Source organism: Anguilla anguilla, chromosome 1 (genome assembly GCF_013347855.1).
Source record: "Anguilla anguilla isolate fAngAng1 chromosome 1, fAngAng1.pri, whole genome shotgun sequence".
Lineage (NCBI taxonomy): Eukaryota > Metazoa > Chordata > Actinopteri > Anguilliformes > Anguillidae > Anguilla > Anguilla anguilla.
The window spans coordinates 15,203,131-15,225,336 of record NC_049201.1 but is presented as its reverse complement, the minus strand read 5'-3'; the positions used below and the strand labels follow the sequence as shown (position 1 = coordinate 15,225,336).

The 22,206-nt window shown below is 39.8% G+C and overlaps 1 protein-coding gene across 1 annotated transcript; it reads left to right on the top strand.

Moving 5' to 3' along the window:
• Positions 1-92: 92 nt before the first annotated feature.
• On the top strand, positions 93-19,265 carry exoc3l4 (exocyst complex component 3-like 4). The gene is made up of 14 exons (XM_035402750.1): positions 93-333; positions 2,681-2,993; positions 3,639-3,764; positions 3,968-4,177; positions 4,472-5,093; positions 7,606-7,723; positions 8,223-8,348; positions 8,490-8,590; positions 9,491-9,589; positions 9,962-10,085; positions 12,850-12,972; positions 15,506-15,658; positions 15,905-16,026; positions 17,876-19,265. Exons 2-14 carry the CDS (start codon positions 2,708-2,710, stop codon positions 18,090-18,092), a joined length of 2,427 nt encoding a protein of 808 aa, XP_035258641.1. The 5' UTR covers positions 93-333; positions 2,681-2,707; the 3' UTR covers positions 18,093-19,265.
• The last annotated feature ends 2,941 nt before the right edge of the window (positions 19,266-22,206 follow it).

Genomic DNA, 22,206 nt, shown 5'->3' with positions numbered 1-22,206 from the left:
GAACACAATAGCAAAGGTTGAGATTGTCACACTCTCTTTGTAGACAAGCTAACAGAATAATTAATGATTAACTTCCCCCTGAAAACCATAGCTTCAAGGTGATCTTGAATGATCTCGCACCTTGTTGCACTGTTTTTGCACGGACCTGGGAAAGTGTTCTCTGTTTTTAGATTTCATGTTTGTCTTTCTCACCTCTTTGAGTCTGGCTTTAAAAATAAGTCATGTGGCTTTCTATACAATGAAAAAGCATTGTGAATGTGAAAGTGAAAGTGGAAGTAAATCACGTAAATGCTCACGTAGATTAAGCCTTTTCCTGAGACGTACCTGCGAAAGGTGAGTAGAAACTTTGATGGCAATTAAATACACTTATAGGTAAACAATTTATATATCAAAATAAATGATAGATATGCAAGATATATATTGTATATTGCAAGCAGTTGTTTTGTAAATGTTTGTTTCATATTGTAAACATTGCATGATTGAAGATTGCCCTGTTTTGAAAAGCTTATGTTTGTTGCTTGGCTGGCAAGGGCAAATGAAGTACATAAAAACAGACATGGTGAAACATGTAAATTTGAATGAAAGTTGAACAGAACCTCATTCAGTCATTCAATCTGGGAAGCTACAGTCATAAAGGCAACAGTATAACTGAGTTCCTAATTTGGTTAACACATGGTTCTTAAAAGTGATATGAGAATCAAGGAATTAAAACTTCCTGCTTCAGTAGAACTTTCAGGTTAGACAATGTCGTCAGGTAAAAAAAGATTGATGTTTTTCAAGACCTTCCATGACGGGTGAATTTGCTGCGATTTTATGCTTATGGTGTGGCAACGGGTTGTGCGATAAAAAATTATTAACCCTACTTCCATATTTATTAAATCTAAAAAGTGATTTTTTGTTTCTTTTGATAATGAGGCCCACAGGTAGTGAGATTAAAGTAATCAGGTGCTAAAGCTGGTATGGGTAGGCTGCTATTGTGGAAGTTTAATATGAGTGTATGTTTTTGCTTAAATATAACTTGAAAGTGAAAAGTGAAAGAGAAAACACCGCCCTTTAAATGAACTTTAGATGAACTACGCCATACGTGACTAGAAGTGTATAAATGCCTGTTTTGTTTTTTTTTACAATTGTTAACCACAACTGCTCTTTTGAAGTGGCACTCTTGTTTTCTACCATCTCTATTTTCAACATTTTACATAAAAGATCACATGCATTTTACTAAGCCAAAACCCAGCCTGACCCAAAAAAAACAAACAAAAAAAGACAATACCAAGGTCGACTTGCACAGGAGGCTCAGACTGCACACACACATTTGGCACAAGGAGGAGAGAGAGAGAGGAGGGCAGAAATGCCACAAGATTGAATAAACACACACCCATGCCCTGAATAAAACAGAATGCTTTACATTAAATCATCCACATGTCCTATATTAATTGTATCATTGTTTGTCTGTTTTGTGCTTATTTAAAACTGATCAATTTTCCTTTTGGTTTAAATGATTCGAGCAGTTTCAGCTGGGGTTAACTGATTGTACCAAAAGCAAACAATTGGATTTTACTTTCAGGCTAATGTTCTTAAAGTTTGCCAGGTGTAATTTCTGAGTTTTCTGACTTTGTTTTTGCTGTTGTAAATTACAGTATAACGCTGTGTATTTGCTGTGTAAGTTACAGCAGCAAGTCATTTGGTGATTAAATTACATACATTTTAACAAACAGAGAAAATCTGAGTTTTGACTCAAAAGATAGCACAATGGACAGTGCTCAAATATAAAATGCAAGTTAAATATGCACTGACAGACTTTTCTTTTGCTGTGCTGCCTGCGCCCAACCGAACCTCAATCAATTATCATAAATTCTAGGCCCAAAACAAACCCAAACGTCGGGTCGGGTTCAGGTCCTGATGGGCTCGGGCTGAGAGGTACGAGAAAGAGTTTATATTCCCCCTCTCCCTCCAGAGATGTTTTGCTCTCCTAAGTGCAGAGATATCTCCATGCATGCATGCATGTAATAATGAAGCCTTACAGCCACAAACAGAAAGTGGTGATTTTCACAGCAATTGCTTGGTGCTATGATGACCCACAACGTGAAAATACTTTGGTGGGCTCTCGTGATACCCCACTTGTCAACTATGCAGTCATAGTGGCCACTTTTCCCTATTGTGACTGCCTCCTGATGTGGGACTGCCTCATGATGTGGTGAAAGATACAACACATAAGGAGAGATGAGAGATTTAGCATGAAAGGACCTTGTAAGTGGTGATGTAAAAATCCCCCTGAGCTGAGATGATGTAAAACAAGAGAGTCACAGACATTCCAATAGTAGTTGTGGTTAGGTCAGGCGGATCAAACACGGACGTTTTGTTTCTGTTATTCGTAAAAACACATACACATGTCTCTACTCACGTACGCCATCGTTCATGTAAAAACGATGTTTTTTGGTCTTCTTCTTACTCTTTTCACTGTTGTACAGTTTGCAAACGCACACAGTCGTATTAAACTTTCACACTATAAAGACACACCCTTCCACTAGTCTCCCACAGTAAATGCCATGTTTTCAGTAAATAAAGCTTTTTTGCTGACATTTGCTAGCGCAACCAGAGAGGGGATGCAGTATCCTCGCAGTGCTCGGCCTTTCACTACAGGGCTCCTCACCAGTTTTCTGCTCTTGCTCTCTGCTAACAGTGGTAATTGGAACCAGTCGGGGTCTACATGGCGGAGAAAGGACAAGGCGACAGCGAGGAGGCCCAGCCTAAGGGATCAGAGGGGACCACCCCCACTCTTGAGAAAACGGAGAATGGGAACGCACAGCCAGACAGCCCAGTGAAAAAGGAGAAGAAACTGGGGATGATGAAATCCTTCAGGGAAAGCATAAGGAGGGTGGGAGAGAAAAGCCCCCTGTCTCCAAACATCAGCGGGTCAAAGGACAAACTTGGCCCAGACTTTAGAATGGATGGGAATAATCCTGAAATAGGGGCACATGCACCTGTTTCCCCAAGTAAGTTTCCCTTTCAGAACTTCCCTGCCAAATGCCTGTAATGAAATCAGTCTATTCACAAGGCTATCACTCAACTGTTTCCCAAGGTCATTGTAAGCCAGAGGGACACTAGCAATGACAGACTAGAGTAACAGGTCTTCAGCAACACTGTATAATTGTAGTTACGTGGGCTGTAACAATGACTTCTTTCTGTTATGTGCTGAAGTAGTTTGAAGGAGTTTGTTTTTACTGAATACTAAAAAATGTGTTTTCAGCATTCTCTCATTCCTTTAATAATTATGCTTGAGGGGGAGAGCACAGACTGGAATGGGGAGCTGGCTCATAAACTAGGAGTGTACCTAATTAGCAACTGAAAACCTGAATCGAATAACGCGCTGATTACACAGGTTCACAGTCTGTAATAGTACAATAATTTCAATTACAATTACAATTACAATTGTTTCTGAATGTGTATATTTCTCAGAGGAAATACAGTCCACAATAATGGATGAAAGGTTTTTTTTTCAAACCTGACAGGCCTCAGAATACAATGAGATGAGAGTCATTTTCATAGTGAACACACAGACGATAGGACTTTGTTCAGCAAATCTGCACACTTTGCTGGAGGCTTTCAGCCCGCTTTTCTTGTGAACTTGTGCATTACAGGTCTGAGCATTGGATCTCCAGTCTCACCAGCATGGGCCACAGGTGGGCTCTTCAAAAAGGAGGGGGAGAGTGCCGACGACTCACCGGTGGGCCATAAAACTGCAAGTCACTCCAGAACGCAATCAGGTAGGTAGTGCACCAGAAGGGCTGTTGTTTCTTTTCAGGCCTGTCTGTACCTATTCTAAAACAGTAACATACTCTGCTTTTAATGGTTGTGCTATTATTATATAACTAGCGACTTGTGGTATAAAATAAAAAAATCTTTTGTTTCGGATACTTCTCATTGGCTATCCTGTGCAACTTGGACCACTTTACCGACATACTCACAGATTCCTCAGCAATAATGGGAGACAGTCTTCTGAAGATGGGGGCGTCCCTTAGGCACAGTTTTCGCTTTGGGAACAAGAAGGATAAGGCTTCCAAACAGGGCCAGCTGCAGCCTGTCACTGAGGCCCTGAGTGAGAAGAAACTGGAGGGCCTGAAGGTGGAGGTGGAGGAGGCATACCAACTTCCAGAGATCCCCCACACACCACTCTCAGGTGGGTCCTTAGCTTAGTGGTCTTACCTGCCTGTCTCACACACCTGCACACATACATGTGCTTGCGCACACTCAAACACATAGGCAGACAAGGTAAAATGTTTATCCTTTTATGGATCTTTGTGGATACAAAAGCATCTCTTCCTTAGCTGAAAATGCTGCATTGTTTTAGCAACAGCTTGCCAGAGACAGATATCTGCTTTGGCGCTTCTAGTAAATAGAATGCTTGCCCTTAGTATTATACTGGTCACATGCAGAGAAAAGCCTTGAGTGACTCTCAGCTGTGTTCTTTCAGTAATGCAGATAAACAAACTGATCGAGATGGAGGTGCTGGAGGAGGCTCATCTGAACCTGCTCTCCCTGCGGGAGGAGCTGAGGAGAGACCAAGAGGGGTGCGGTGAGGATCAGACCCCCATGGAACAGGCTAAAAAGGAGAAAGACCTGAGCCTCCTGTATACTGCCCTGAGGGAAAAGGTGAAGGACATTGTGAGGGACTCCAACAAGCTGCCATCCCGAAACAAGGAGCTGCTGGTGCACGTGGCCCGAATCATCCAGGAAGAGGAGAAGAGGGAGGAGGACCCTGGCGGCATGATTAAGGGCTGGAGGGACATCTGGAGGGCTGCGGTGCAGGAGGGGGTGCAGGCTAAAATTGGGAGTGTGCACCTGGACAGCAGGGAGCTAAACAGTTCATGGCTTGCTGTTCACTTGGGCTTGCTAGGCAAAGCCATTGTAGAAGACCTGGAGAATGTGATAAATGAACTGAAGGACTCCTATCCTCCCAGTTTCAATGTTTTCCCCACCTATGTGAGCTGCTACCACCATGCCATAGGCCAGCACATAAAAAGAATCATGCAGCACAATTTGGACTCAAAAGACTGCTATGCTGTATTGGACTGGATCATCAATCGCTATGAGAGGTAAGCTTCCTTCCAAAGAGTCTCCCTGTAAGAGGAACAGGGCAAACGTTCATATGTCAAACACAGCAAAGTGTGTTTAACTGCAGGGTTGCACCTTCTGTGCACCAACCATTTAATTATATTTTTAATTTACATTAATTTACATGAATCCAAGGACTGCAAGTCGTTGAATGAAAAGTGGGGCAGGTTCAGAAGAGTTAAAAAGGTTTATTCATGAGGCACAAATATGTTGAAGAAGCAGACCCCCAGTGGATGAACAAAGCCATGTGGGAGGGTTTGAGAGGAAAAAAAAAGTGTACTGCAAGAGGTATAAAAACTACAGCAGTAATAAGGATGAATATTGTAATATGTGTGCTAAAGTTACAAAAAGTACAGGAAGCCAAGTGGCTCTTTTAAAAGTAAATTGTCCAAGATGCAAAAAGTAATCCTAAATGTTTCTTTCAGTACTGTAGTAGGAAAAGAAAAGTGAAGGAGGGTAACAGGTACAGCAGGAATGAAGAAGGAGCATTGTTTTATAAGAATGAAGATATTCCTGATGCCTTACATAGTTATTTTGTAAAAAGGTTTTACTACAGAAGAGATTACTGATAGACTAGACCAGATATTCAGTACTCAGAATGTCTACCAGATATTGAGATAGAGGATGAAGAAGTTCTGGATAAATTACATAAACTAAAGACAAATAAGGCAGCAGGACCTGAAGGCATATACCCAAGGGTACTCAAAGAATTAGGTGAGATCATCTTTAAACCACTGGCAGGTATTTTTAGACAACCTGTAGAAACTGGAGAAATAGATAAGGCCTGGAAGCAAGGTAATATAATACCAATATATAAGAAAGTAGGCCGTACTGATCCAGAAAACTACAGGTCTGTCAGTTTAACTTGCATCACATGTAAAATACTAGAATCTATCATTAGAGACAAATTAGAAGTGTTTATAGTGACAATAACAACATTCAAAGGGGTAGCCAGCATGGTTTGTGCAAGGGAATGTCATGCCTGACAAACCTTCTGGTATTCTTTGAAGAAGCAACCATGTGTTTTGATTACAACAAGGCTTAGGATATTATATACTTAGATTTCAAAAATGTATTTGATAAGGTATTACATGAGAGACTTGTCAACAAAATGAAGAAAGTAGGAATTAGAGGACATATTTAAGAGTGGGTTTGGCATTGGCTACTAGGTAGAACACAAAGAGTAGTAGTAGGAGGTATATTATCTGAGCAGGGAACTGTGGGAAGCGGACACCCACAAGGATTGGTGCTCGGACCACTATTTTTCCTCATTTATACCAATGACCTTGACAGGAACATGTCATTGAATGTACATTAGTCAAATTTTCAGATGATACAAACTGGGAGGCCCAGCTAATAGTTGGGAATCTACCAAATCGAATCCAAGAAGATTTAAATAAAATCCAGAAGTGGGTGGAAACTTGGCAAATGCAAATCAATGTAGCCATATTTAAAGTTTTGCACGTGGGAAATAAAAACATGGGCAGGATTACTTTATTGAAGGAACAAAACTGGAATGTGCTCAATTTGAAAAAGACTTGGGGGTAATGGCTGATCAAAGCCTTTCAGGTTCTAGGCACTGTGCTGTAGCAGTTTAAAAAAGGCCAACAAGATGCTGCGATTTATAGCCAAAAGTATTGAGTATAAATCCAAGGGAGTTACACTTATTATCTTACACAATTAATTTATTAGATCACACTTGGAGTATTGTGGGCAATTCAGGGGACCATACAACAAGAAAGATACAGAGGCTCTGGAAAAGGTTCAAAGAAGAGCAACCATATTGCTTCCTGGTATGGAGGATACTGTACCGGCTACAAGGAAAGAATTAAGATGTTTAATATCTTCAAGCTTAGTAGACTTAGGGGTGATTTGATTGAGGCTTTCAAATTCATAAAGGGGATCAACAAAGTGAACCACAAGAGATTCTTTAGGTTGTGTTCTATTGGTAGAACAAGGGGAAATTAATGAAAATTAGCAAAAGGTTAATTCCATACAAACATTAGGAATAATTTTGCACTCAGACAGTGGTCGCATGTGTGGAATAGCCTGCCAGGTCATGTAGTACAGGCAGAAACTCTGGGGACTTTCAAGACCAGGCTTAATACGGTGTTAGATAATGTCCAGGCTGTAGGTAATTAGAACACTGGGTGCAATATAGTCAGGAAAATGGTGAGAATTGTTGGACTGAATGGCCTGTTCTCATCTTTTTGTTATGTTGTGTCACGTTATGTTATGTTATGTTATGTTATGTCACGTTATGTTATGTCATGTTATGTAATGCTATGTTATGTTATGTGTTAAGAAAAGTATTTTCTGTGTATCCAGGTTCTCTCCAGTGAATTAACTGTTCATAGAAAATGTATCTTTTAACACAAGGCCATGAGACAGGCAAGGACAACTCCATGGTCATATGCTTAAAACTGCAATTTCACTGAATTAAATGTAATTGCAGGAAGAGGCTGTGATTAAATGGCTTCCTGTGGTTCACAGTGAGAAGATCATGGGCAGTCCCACCCTGCAGCCAGATATGAGAACAGAGGACAAGGCTCTCTCTTTTGAGGATGGCTTCCTGGACCAGATCAAAACAACCTACTGTGACCATTTACAGGTGAGACACATGGATCCTGGTGTATGAGACATTGGATTGATTTGGTATTTGGAGTTCTGGATGGGGCAGCTCAGTGGTGCAGTGGATAGCACTGTTGCCTCACAGCAAGAAGGTCCCTGTTTTGAATCCAATCCTTTCTGTGTGAAGTTCTCCCAATGTCCAAGTGGGTTTCCTCCGGCTTCCTCCCATGGTCCAAATACATGCAGGTTAGGCTAATCTGAGGGTCTAGACATCCTGCTGGTATGAGTGCGTGAGCCCAATGCATGCTGGGATAGGCTTCAGCCCCTCCCATGACCTTGACCATGAATAAGCAGGAGAGATAATGAATGGATGGAGTTCTGGATATGAAATCTGCACATTTGCAAATAAAGACAAATTACATTTTCAGTACCGGGACAAATCAGAAAAGAAATATGTGAAGTAGCCTCTGACCACTTGTTCTTTCTGTTTTCAAGCACCTGGGGATGGATTAAACCTAGTGTTGCCATATGTTTTTCAGGATGACTTGAGAACTTCTCTGGTGAACGCAATTAGTATGCAATCTGATGAAATGTGGAAAGAGAGAAAAATGCCTGACTTAGAAGGAGACTTCTATCATTCTGAAATGCACATGGATATCATGACGGTACTGTAGTTCAATGAATGTGTTAATTTCTCTTTTTATATTTTTCTCTTCCCTATGGAGGGAAACAAATCCTTCATTTTAAATTCAAAAGACTTCTATCGACACACAAATGCTCAAAAAGTGTGATTTCTTGTTTCTTAGGTAATCAAGAGCTTTATAGTAAATTCTGGTAGAATTGGCACAGACCTGGAGAAGAAAGTTGTGAGTGTCTGTTCTATGGAGCTAAAAGAATTTCCACAAAGGTAAAGTTGTGCTCTTGAACAATGGCTTGAACAGGGGATCTCAACCTTACTCTTGGCCACCCCCCTTTGTATGCTGGCATGTCCTCCAGGGAATATCTAAATTAAATAAGGTTGTTGAAGACAAGTGTTGTTACGTATTTAGGTGCTCAAACATATTTTAATACAATGCTGAGTTGAGGACAGAGATTGGGAACACATGGTTTATGGTATTGTTATAAATAAACAAATAAATAAATTAAATTTCTCACAGATAAACACTTACACACAGCCCACTTCAAGGGCTTTAAAAAAAGAATATATTTTAATATAATACATAGTGTATGTACACTGAAGAAAAACCTCTTATTACTTGGAGGGCATTAGAAAATAATGTTACAGTATGGGCAATAGATCCAAATCCAATCCAAAATGACAGGCACAAGATACAGCAAAGAACAAACTGATTTTGATGTTTTTATTCAGTGAGATTGAAACTTGTTAAGCAAGTCCTGGGCAAACAAACAAAGCATTTAGTCAATGTTCTGATGAAATACTGTCACCACTTTACACACTGGCAGCTGAGGGCAGGCAAAATAAATAAAGGTTCCCTTCATTATGAAAATGCCAGTTAAATATATTTAATGAATTTACTGAATTCTGGGTATGTGCTAGTACGGGGATATAATTCTCTACAGTTCTTTTGTATACTCTATATACACTGATCCTTTTTCCCAAATGGTAAGCACATGCTCCAATGCTAGCAGTAACATGATGATAAAAGAGAAAGAGATTAAAAGAGGTAGACATATCCATATATTTTTATACCATATCTCCCCCCCCCCCCCCCCCCCCCCCCCCCCCCCCCCCCCCCCCCCCCTCTATCTATCTATCTATCTATCTCTATCTCTCTCCATCTTACAGCTTTGAGAGGGAGTACAATCAATGGAGTGACACCCTGACAGATCTATCACTAAAAGCCACATATCAGATCACTTACATCAACAGCTTCACAATCCTGAGGTGGGTCTTTCACACAATGTGTTCAATTAAATACATGGAAATGGCACAAGTTATATATTAAAGGGTTGCAGATGCAGATCTTTCAAATGAGGATCAGCTGCATATTTTCACTGTGAAACCACCTAAACCATATTGTCTGTATTGTGTAGACTTGAATCTGCTTGATTTCTCAGAAGTCACATTGCTTTCACATGCTACCACAAGCTTGTGGAAAGCAAAAGTACCTGAAATTACCTCACCGTGACATCGCCTATAAAGATTTCTTTCTATTAAATGCATGACAGGCTATTGACAAAATTGGGCAAACCTGACAGGTGTGTAACTGAAAGAGAAGTTTCACAACTTTCTCCTTCCCCATTTTTGGCCCTGCAGGGAGCAGATGGAGGCGTACAGAGAGAGCTGTCCGCTGCAGGTTGAGGGCTTGGGGAAAGAGATGAAGGCTGTGGTAAACAGACTCGGTCAGTCCTTGCTGGAGCAGTTTAAAACTGAGATCAGAGTGAGTGGGAGATGACTTTTTTATTGTCTGATGTTTCCTATTGTCACTAACCATTCCAGTGGAAGAACAGAATTATTTCTTCCACAGAAGGACATCTTTTCTCTTCATCCCCAGACTTATTTCTTCGAATGAGTTATATAAGCAAGTATATAGTTAACTTCCCTTTGATACCCTTTATTATATGTGCAGACTATCTGCGTGGTACATTTGCAAAGATGTGCTATCATTGTTCTTTTTCCATGAGAGGGGGAAAATGTGACTCATTTTGGATCCGTGACAACAAGGTTTTGCAATTATTTGCCAGTGCTAGATCACTGAGAGCTAACTTGAAGATAACTGTGATATTTTGCTGCAACACAATGCCTTGGGTTGAATTCAAAGTAATTTAAAAATTCATCCTTAAGATTTGAATCATTATTGTGAGAGATCACATTTCTCATTTGGCTGCATGTGAATTTTCTTTTCAAGAGGCACAACGGAAGACATAAGCCGCGTTTCCACCAAAATTAAAGTAGGAACTACTTTACCAGGAACTAAAAGGTTCCTTCAGCCAATGGTTGTCTGCGTTTCCACCGGGGTCTAAAGTACCGCGAAGATTAGGCAAATTAGCCCACTGACGTTGTCGTCGGTCCATCTGTCATATGATTTCTTCTGTAACCCCATACTACCACCGACGTAGCCTACATTATTTTCTAATAACCGGGACAGCCCGGAGGGGTTTATTCCACTTATATACAACGGGTTACCAACAATGACTATATATGGTTACTTTTGTATTTATTGATTTTCATATATCCTCTCAAACACATTCATTAACAGCAGAAAACATGCACACGTTGTAAACAATTTGCTGTTTTAGCTATTACTTTCTCGTCGTCAATTCCATATAGGCTAATCGCAAAATGACAAGAATAGAACGAAAACTCGGACTTGCGTGAAAATTTAAATTAGTAGTGGTACAGCCACCGTTTGCTTTCCTTCGAAGTTACTGCTAGCCGAGCAGCGAAGTGTGCCCTCCAGATGCGAACCATGCACCATAAATGAGTCCATAGTCTTCCTGGTCTTTTCGTGGAATTGGAAAATGGCAGTAAAATTGAGTAAAATTACGGCAGTCTGAAAAAGCTAAAGGGAAGATTACTAGAATTAACCTGTTATTTTACCCGGATAAAAAGTGCGGAAGGTGATTTCCAGTTTGCTTGTACTGTATCACCAATGTTAATTATGCAGAACTACCGCATACCTCACATAACGGTATCAAACGTTTTGAGTCAATTACAACGGGCTAACAAAGAAAATCCAGAAGAAAATATTCAGCAACCGAATTAATCCGTTTGAATGTTTTGGTAGCCTACGTAATATGCTGTCCCAGAACGAATGCTTAGCATTGTATAAAACGAATACTAAAGCAAGAAAAGAACAGAAGAGCACACGTTATAATTCCAAGACGTTGACAGGCTATAACCAAAAGTAGGCTACTGCGCCGCATAACATACAAGTTTGATTTGAAGTTATTATGAAAATAAATCGGTTTGCCGCTGCATATTTTCAAACATGGCGGGTAATGGCGGAAAATAAATACAACACAAATGCTACGAGTACTCGACCAATAAGAAATGTTCAGCGCTGCAAGCTCCACCCAAAAGGTTCCTGTACTTTCGGAAAGTACTACCCGCCGAGCAGGAACGTTTTGGGGGGTAAAACAAAGCCCCCAGAACTAAATTTAGACCCTAGTTCCTGCGGTGGAAACGCACTGAGTTCCTCAAAAGGTTCCTAGTTCCGGGGTATAGTTCCTGCGGTGGAAACGCGGCTATATTTACAAGCAACATACAACACAAACACAGCAAGTGACAGCACTACATGCCGCATATCAGATTACTTACATCAAAAGCATTAACGTTGTTGGCACAAACTATCTTTTTAAATAGCATATTATTTAAGGCAGGGCCAAACAAGCGGAACTTGTTTAAACCTGCAGAGCAGACAGAGAATCTACTTGATTTCTCAGAAATCACGCTGGCCCCAGTGCAGCTCATGGAGTGTGAAAGTACCTAGAATCACCACACTGTGAGAAAAGAAATAAAAGCACTAATGTCTTTTTTTTTTTTTAAACTGTATATAAACAACACCATATGTAATGCGTCATCATTTTGTGTGGTGTTTGGTTTTCATAAATTCTAAATCTGGCAACCCTAGACAAAGGCTAGCTAATGAAGGCCTGTGCAAATTGTACCACCGGCCTTGGCCTTGAAAGAACTTTCTTCCTAAAACGGCATGGTGCAGAGTAATGCCATGTGGTTCGGTGTCATCACTCTCTGAAGGGAATCCAGCAGTGCATTTGGGCTCAAACCAATAAAGATTTCAAGTCCTAATTAAAATGACAGATTAGTCTTAGTCCCATTCTTCTGGAAACACATTGCTTGCACCAGGTATGCCTAACCAGCAATGACAGGTAATACACAAGCTTGCTCATCAAGTAGGTCTACAGTATCTTGCTTGCTTTCTCCTCCTCCCATCTTGCAGGTGGTGGGAGGAGGAGGGGGTCAGGAGACATGTATGAAGACAAAAAATTGAACTTCCTGCCCATTCAGTCACTTTTATGACTTTGCGGCTCTTCAGTGTAGATGTGACTTCCCTGGTAAAATGAAACAGATCACTGAGAACTCTGCCTCAATATTTTAAGTTGTATGATATTGAATCAGGATTTTCTATGGATTAGGAAACACGAGCTTCTATGTTAGGTTAAAAAGTGTGTTTTTGTCCTCAGCCCTTCCTCAGAAGAATGATGACCAGGAAGTGGCTTTCCACAGACGAGGACTTTCAGCAGATTGTGAAAAGCACAACGAACCTGTCCCAACTCTGTAGACGGATGAAACGGCCATACGTGCAGGCAAGTGAGAAAAGACCTTGTGCACCAATGTTCAACACCCTGTCTTTCAGACTACTTATCCAATAAGTGTAGTTGAACATCAGATGAAACCTAAGACTGACTGGTCAACAGAACAGGTATGAAAAACCTGTCAGGCTTTGCAGGCAAATCCAATCGCAGACCAGATGAAGAATCAAAAGATTTATTCAAGAGTGATCCAAATCAGCAGGCAGAGTATCAAACAAAGAGCAATCCAGGTCAAAGCCAGCCATCCACAGGGCAAACAATCCAACACGGCAGGCAAAAACAAGTCGAGGTAAACAGATACAGGATTCCGATGAACAGATAACAAACTGCACGAACAGGCCCAGAGACATACATTCACAACCTGACAAAGAACGGGAGCAGACACAGGATATAAGTACACGGGCAATAAACAGAAAAGACAGACCATTGGTGGAAGACAAAAAGGAACAGGAGGTAACAATAGGGGTAATTAATAGAGATCAGGTGAGGGGCAGGGGCAAGAGCACACGGGAACAAACAGAAGCACATGGCGAAACCTAAACCTAAACCAAGCACATGACCGACAATACACAGATTGGCTAGCGGGGCATCCAACAGTCACAGTTCCGGGAGGAGTACTGACAAAACCTGAAAGTAGAATGAGTAAATGCACCTTTTTGAGAATATATTCACTCTGCTATTGTCACCAGGATTGCCCGACCTCACACATGTGGCATGATACACTTTCAACCTTGTTTTCACACCTTAATCTCCTTTGAGAAATCTCACAGTAAATCTATTCGCATTTTTTTAATCCACTCACAGTTCCTTTATATCACTAGACAGCCTGCCTTGACTTGCCCACTGCACACTGACGCATACAGTATATACTTTTATCTTCGCTATACCGGCAAGATTTTCTTTGATTTGTTTGATCTACATGACATCCACACAGACTTGATTGGTAATATATATTCGCTGAAATCTTTAGAAGTGCCCCATCAAACTTAATCAGACGTGACCGTTGTGTGTGTATACGTGTGTGTGCACATGCATGGCTGCACACGTGCATGTGTGTGTGAAAAAACAGCAGAAATGTTTTATTTACGAAATATACCAAGTTATTGTTTTGGTTTGGATTTGGCACTATGCTGGGACAAGGTAGCTGCCCAGTTTGTTCATTTACATTTTTTGATTTGTTTATTAAAAATGCTTACTTTTGTTTTATTAGAACCACCTTCATCATTTACCCTGCTTCCTGCATTTTGTTTCTGCACTTGGGCCTACGCCTCTCCATGTAATACCACACCAAGTCATTGCAGATTTATAGACAGTTGCTCTATTGAAACAAATGTTTTTCCTGCATTTTATCTTCTCATATAATTACCTTAGGTACCTTTGACATAATTGCAAATGTACTGCACAGTTTCAAATAATGGACGTTGTTTGCAGAACAGAAGTTATGGCCTTCAGTCTACTCCCCTTTACCCTTTTAAACATTAATATTAATATCTTTTAGGTTAAACTGCATAAATGCATATTAAAGGACTCCAAAAATACACTTCACAGTCATAAATTTGGCAGTATCTGCATAGCAGATCTCTGTAAGAAAGCGTTATCCTTATCCCATCAGTGAAGGGAATGCATAATTGAATATCTTACTTTTTAGTTAATCAACATGAACCCCATAATATTTCAGTAGGTTAGGTAGAAAAGCTCTCATGGGTTATCTGTGGACAATACATTACGGTTATTTGAAGTTTAAATATAATTCCAGTGTTCATCTCATGTTGTATTAGTTTTTCCCAGAACGTAATACAAGCTATTTACTTTCAAGTGAAGTCAGCAATTCTATCTTGTCTAAATTAGAGGTTTCCAAATAACTTTTCATGGCATGCTCTTTATACTCATCAACCACTTTAATAAAGAAAATGTGAATAACTTATTCAGAGGAAGTAAGTAACTGCAGCCCTAGAGTGGGAGCAATATTTGACAGGAAATCATGAGATTGCCCCCAAGTCTGTCATAAGACCATAGGTGGTGTCGGCCTGCCAATCCTGTCTCAACAAAAACAGGACACAAGTAGGAGGGGCAAGTGGAAAAATAGGGCCAAACTTGTTATGAGGCCATTTTTACAACCGTAAACTTACTGGTCGTAGAATAGATCAACTATAAGATCCTTTCAGTCAAAAAAAATCTCTGGCATTGTACCTGAAGTAAATCTGTACAACAAATTGTTTAACTAGTCTCATTATTTATAGTGTCAGCCGAAGTATAAGCATTAATGAATATTACTATTCTTGTGTATAATGAGAGTGCTGCAGCTCTCTCCCTGAGTGAGTTTATATGCATTCTTGCACCCCTTCGAGCTGCAGGCAGGATTCACAGGCCACTCTTGCTGGAGAGCCCTGAGTGTTCCACTGGCTAATGTTCCAGCAGCAGCTGTTGTATTCATAGTCCATACGTCTATGAATGTGGACAAATAACATAATTTGAGCATGTAACTTGTGATTGCTCCCTTACTTACTCAACTCTTTTTCTCCATCAGGAATTTGTGAACAAGGTGCACTACCACATGGTGAAGGAGTACGTCTCTCAGCTGATGAAGGGCAACTACTCCTGCAAAAACAGGAAGCATGAGAGAGCAGCTGCCAAAATGAAGGCGCAGTGGGAAGAGCTGCAGGATCTCTTTGAGGAACTGGTGAGTGAATGAGTCAAAGCTTCCACAAGTTGCACACACGCATGTTCTCACTTGACTGTTCATTCACATGTGCATATGCATTGAACCTATGGTGATATTATTGTTATTGTTATTGTTATTGTTATTGTTATTGTTATTATTATTATTATTATTATTATTATATGAATAGAATAGCCAGGTGTCATGTCCATCACAAATTATTTTATAAGCTGTGCCAAGATGACTGTTTATATTCCTCATCTCTAGAAATCTACCTCTGACTGGCTCCACCCAGTTGGAGAGCACCTGTGCAACATCATTGGACAGAAAAATAATAAAGAGATAAAGAACAACCTAGCCGACCTGGTGAAAGACTATCCTGACATCAGGTACAGTCCACACTATTCTTTCACTCAAGACCCTAGGCAGTGCCACCATTTAGTGGGGGGTGGGGGGTGGGGTTGTGGTTGTCATATAATAGCAAGGAGGTTCCCAGGGTATTTTCATTCAGTCAGAGCAATGACGACCATAAATGAAATGGCAACCCTGCAATCTGGAGTTCAGGGACATACACATGCCTAAACAGCTTTAAAACATTTTTACATTGTTAGCAAGTACACTGAAGTCAGGACTGAGGTAGTCATGCAAACCACCTCTGGATCTGACTTTGATTGCCACTATGCCTATTTTATGAAGGCATACCAATTGCTGTACCATTGCCAGCTAGCAAACGTACTGTTCCAACCTACAACAAGATCATCAAGTTGTTTAATTGCACTTACTGTGCCTCTTTTTGTTTTACTAACTAGCTCAGTCAAATGCACACTCCAGTTCTCCCCACAGCTGAATATGCTCCTTATCTTCCTAACTAAAATATGCTTGAACAAAACCCTTTCTCTTTGTCTTTGTATGTCTCTGTTGGCAGATTGATGTCTGTAGGGTTATTGTACAAACCACAAGCCAGTTTGCCTGAACTGTTCCAACCTACAACAAGATCATGAAGTTGTTTAATTGCACTTACTGTGCCTCTTTTTGTTTTACTAACTAGCTCAGTCAAATGCCTTGGCTTTAACGCAGAAAACAGAAAATACTCCCCCGCAATTTGAAAGAGCAGAGCAGAGTCTGAGTGGTGTAGGTCGTGCCAGGGAACCTCAGCCCAGGGCAGGGAGGGGGAGGGGGGGGGGGGTCAAAGGGGCAGACTGAAGTTAAGGATTTACAATAGGATCATCGTCATCTCACTGGACAGTGCTCTCCAGAGGAATGGGAGTGGGAGTGGCTATAGAGCTCATTATCCAGGACTTTCCCAAATTCATGCCGGGAATTTGTTGGGAATGACGGGACTTTCTCACTTACTGTACTCTCCATTGTCACAGCAAGTAATACATTTTCTCTAGTTGTCTGTTTTTGGCTCATTTCTAAGTGGGAAGATTGAATCACTTTCGATTTCTGTATACCACCAGGCAGCTACAATTATCAGAAATTCACTGTACATTTAAAGGGAAGCAATTTGGTTGCAAAATGATTCATTTAAGCTTAGGTTTAAGAGAGGCTTGAATACATTTTATGGTTGTCATTTTATTATGTGTGGAAAGTGAATTGAGATCTGATGAGTTCAAATAAACATCTAGAGTAAATATGTAGAGATAGATACTCTATTCTCATGGCTGAGAGGATTGTGGCTCGATAGAAATGTGATGGCCATTTAGCTGTATGACCATGATGCTACCTAGTAAACAGTGCAGTCTGTGGATTGCATGGCATTATCAGGACTCTGAAGGAGGTGTGCATGTCCTGCCCTGATACCACGATACAGTAAGGCGGCGGAACCTGACTGGACTTTGTTTCTGCCCACTATAACCTCATTTTGGTGCAGTGATAAATAAATACTGTAGTAACTAGACTGAGTGTTTTTATAATGCACCTTACTGAGTGTGAAAATTGAACATAATTACAAGTGGAAAGAGAACATTCCACACGCAAACACTATGTCATAGAAATACACGTGGAAAGAGAACATTCCACACACAAACACTATGTCATATCAATACAAGTGGAAAGAAAACTTTCCACAGGCAAACACTATATCATAGAAATTTCTGTGTTTTCAAGGAAGTGCCAATGCCATCTCCGTGTCTCTCAAAGTACGTTACTCCAAGATACTGGCTCGCTGTTCCTGAAACATCTGTTTTTCAGTTGAACCCCTCGGTGAATGTTGCTTTCCTTTCTGTACTCCGGCAGCAAGAAGCACCTCTCAGCCGTCCTGTACTTCCGGGGGATGGCGAGGGGCCGGGAGAGGCAGGTGATCCTGCATCGGCTGGCCGAGCTAAAGCGCACTGCGGGACACGCCGGCGACAAGAGCCAAGCTCTCTTCAGTGACATCCAGGTCGCCGTCAACACTGACTGCCTGGCCAGCGTGCCCCTGTTCTGCCTGCCCCTGTTCTCCTCAGACAATTAATTGAGCATCATATGTATGTGCATTTGCCATCCTGTCTTCAGCAAGCCTTTTACACTCCCAATTATGATTCAAGTTCTAATCCAGCATGTGGAAGTGTGCTGATATGCTGTTTGGCCTTTCAAATTCTTGTGAGCCAGAGTGAAAAAAAGACTTAACATGGTGTGCTTAGACAAGTCACATAGAAGCTTATGGAATATATCTGAACATACTCAATGCTTGTATTAAATGATGAATATGATGAAAAATTACCTTTCTTGTTAGAGGTTACTATCATTTTTAATGTTACTACTTTTTAATACTTCTTTTGTGAAGGTTTTTTTTTCATTTTTCATCTGGACTGCAAAGGCTAGCATAAAGAATGTTTCCTAATACTGTGACAATATTAGGAAACTGTTTGATATCTTATACTGTGTTCAGTATAAGCTATCCAACAGTTCTTCAGTAAATATCATGAATATTGAATATTTATTGTGGGGAAAGTACCCATGCATTACATCAATCTGGCTTTCATTCTGCACATTATTATTATAATTATGGGCATTATGTTATTACTGTGAATTTTGTGTTGATGAATTCAATATTTGTAAGGCTTAATGTGTAAATAATTCAAGTTATCTGCTATTTTCCTTTTCAGTAAACATTCTGTCGACATGGCCAGCTAGTTTTTGAAATTTATCAAATTTTGAGTTTACTGTAGATAAAATTCAAATAAAATTATGTTTTATTATTTACTGCATTTTCATGGCTCAAATGTGGTAAATGTGACTTCAATGTGATTTAAACATGTTTTCTTGTACTGCTACTATTTGTTCCTCATTGTTCCGTGAACTTTCCCCAGGATGTCCTTTAAACTAGAAGCAAGGCTATCCAAGTAGTTGTGTATATGTTCAATATTTATTTGTCTCAGTATGCAAGAAAAATCTATTGTAAATGTAAAACATGTAAGCCTATAGATTAGAGTTTATTGTATCTTCTGGCTCATAGCCTTTCATATCATCAGCATTTTCAAATGTCATTTGATCTGATGTGTTTTCAGCAAGACATTTCATAAACATTCTGTTTCAAATTGTGGAAATATTTGGACAACAGGGTGCTAATATGCTAACCTGCTTTCATTTTAACAAAATTAACTGTGAAACCTATTATAAAATAAACTGGATCTGTGTTACTGTACAAATCTTGACAATTCTTGTCCTGTATTGCCTTACTGTATGACTTAATTTTAATCTTGTATTGGTAGAAAGTAATTTATGACCTTTTTTGCCATTTATGTGCCCATGTGAAAAAGAATATTATTAATTTCAGTGTTATTTAATAAAACACAGCACACATGAACACACATCTTAAAAGAAATCAGTATTTCTCCTTCCCTTACCTGTCCCTCTCAGCACACCTACAGTAATCCCACAGTTCTTTGCCCACACTCCTCTAGCCCCTCTCTCAATCCCTCCTACCTAAAAATTTGTGGGGAAAACAGATTTATAAAAATCAAACATGTACACTGAGGCACATACTGTTTCAAATTAAAATTTTGAGATTGAGATGGACCGCACTAGAAATCATTGTTCACATCTGGGTCAATGACAAGCTGGCCTTCTTCTGGACCCTGGTGCTGCTGTCTAGACAGATTCTTTTTTTTTTTTTTTTTCAAAATTTACACAAATTTTTCACAGTTTACAGTTTACAAACAGAAAGTCACTCATGCATACAGACATATATAAATGGAGATGTTCATGAGCTACCATTGTATATCTTAATAGCAGTCACATGGGCAACAAGAAATATTAATGCTTCATAATAATTAATAATTTTCTGCAAACTGATCATGATATTTACTTGTTTTGCCTCTGTAACCGAGTTAATTTTGTTTCTTTTAAATACTCAGGATAATCTCCCATGATTTCAATTATTCCGAAAAACCAAATTATGCAAAACTTTTGGTTAAAAAAAAAGATCTTGCACAGATGTTTCCCCAATTTATAGAGAAGTGGGTACTTTCATTTTTTACAATTGCAGAACCTCTTTCTAATACACGGAATTATAGCAGAGCTCCAAAGTGCACAGGTTCTCACCTCCAGCACATATTCACACTCTGATGCTGTCGACAGAGGCTTATCAAATGACTACGCCACTGCCTGCTGGCAAGGAGCCAGTCCAGTAACTCAGAGCCAGTAAGTTCAAATCCTATGCATGACACTCCCATCGTACAAATCAGCAAGGGACCCAACCTATTGATATTAATATTGTTGGTGTTCTTAAAATAAATAGTAGGCCTGACAAAGGTCATCTCTTGATTATCCAGCAAGGTGGTTTGGCGGTTCACAATTTCTCTGTAGCAAGATGTCAAGACACTACAGAAAAATCGGCCAGTTGTTGGGACTCTTCCTCACATGACTTTTTAATGCTGCATAGCCCATGTTGATTGTGCCATTACGGGTGAAAAGACACAAATTTGTACTTTTTGCTGTCAGCAGTGACTTTAGAGCTTTCAGGTTTATCAAAAGTTTATCGGTGAATACAGAAACGTACTTATATCGTACCTCAATTTTTGGGTGTGTTTGCATGCAGATCTGTGCTGCTAATCCTGTTCTGTTTTGACTTTTGCGCACATTTTGACAAAGCAATATCAGTTCCTGATAAAATCCCAAATGATGAAATAGTGTATTCTGTGTGTTCCTTTTTTTCTGTATATCGTTGCTACAGGAAATCTGAGTTAATTGTTACAGACTCTCTGAGTTTCTGTTTTGATGTCTAGTCGTGGCAGTGTTCAAGTTGACAGTAGTGCGTGTCAGTGAGTTGGGTCAGATGGCTCTGCAGACAGAGCACACACATGCAAGGCAACCACATCACACACATAAACGGCATGAAAGTCTGAATAACGTGTTGCAATGTCCTTGTGAAGCAAGACGGAGTGAACTATTCTCCCTTTTGAAAGATTATCAGGCTTCACAGGCCATGCGTCTGTTTGAAACAACTGTCGATCAGAATCTGCGGGCCAAAAATACAAGATACGAGTTTTTTGCCTGTGTAAAAGTACGTCTAAAAACTGCTAGAACCAGTCTCGGAACTGGGCCTAAAACACTCTTGGTTAGTTTTAGACATGCAAAGAGACTGGGCCTCATTCACAAAAGATGTGTATGATCACATTTGATCGTAAACTGTGTGGAAGAACATTTCCAAGAACATTTAGGCATCTTTTTTTTTTCTTGCATTTCTTAATGGCTGTTTTATCATGCTAATTACATGAACAGGATTGCGCATAAAATTTACAAACAGTCAGTATTCATCATCTCATACACCAGAGATATGCACAAAAACAATGGTCCGCATGTGTGTCATAAATCCCATATTTTTCTCAGGAACATTCTTAAGAACGAAAGTAAGAATAATTTAAGAAAGGTTTTGTGAATGAGGACCAATAAATTGTTTCTTTATAAGTGGTAAAAATTATCGCAATACTTACTTAAGTAAGTTTCAAAGGATCAAGTATTCCTTGGGTTCATTTTCTGGTTTACTTGGTAAATTCTTATACAGTAAATATGTGTTTTTGAAAATGGAGGGTCTACATTATCTTGCTATGTCTGATGGAACATCAAGGACCACAATGGAAATAAGTCCAGGACTTTTTTGTGTTATCCTTGACAATTTCTTTACATGCAAGTCTTTTGATACATTTTTGTCAAATAAACTAAAATACATAACCACAAGCACTTGTTATGGTGAAATTGTGTCTCTGCTGCAATACACATGTTGCAGTGTAGGCTACTTCCCATTATTTATCAAGTTTACAGATACAATTACAGTACTTCGAGTTTGGGAGGCACTGATACACAGCATAAGCATTTCCCTGTTAAAGTTGGTACATTTGAAGTCGGGGGTTTACATACACTTAGGTTGAGGTCATTAAAACTCATTTTTAACCACTGCACAGATTTCATGTTAGCACACTATAGTGTTGGCAAGTCAGTTAGAACATCTACTTTGTTCATGACACAAGTAATTTTTTCCAATTGTTTACAGACAGATTATTTCACTTTTATTTCATTATATCACAATTCCAGTGGGTCAAACGTTTACATACACTAAGTTGACTCTGCCTTTAAACAGCGTTATG

Coding starts and splice junctions, on each gene's coding strand:
- exoc3l4 (XM_035402750.1), top strand. CDS start 2,708: ATGGCGGAGAAAGGACAAGGCGACAGCGAGGAGGCCCAGCCTAAGGGA. Junction 7,724..8,222: donor CCTACTGTGACCATTTACAG/GTGAGACACATG, acceptor TATGTTTTTCAG/GATGACTTGAGAACTTCTCT. Junction 9,590..9,961: donor AACAGCTTCACAATCCTGAG/GTGGGTCTTTCA, acceptor TTGGCCCTGCAG/GGAGCAGATGGAGGCGTACA.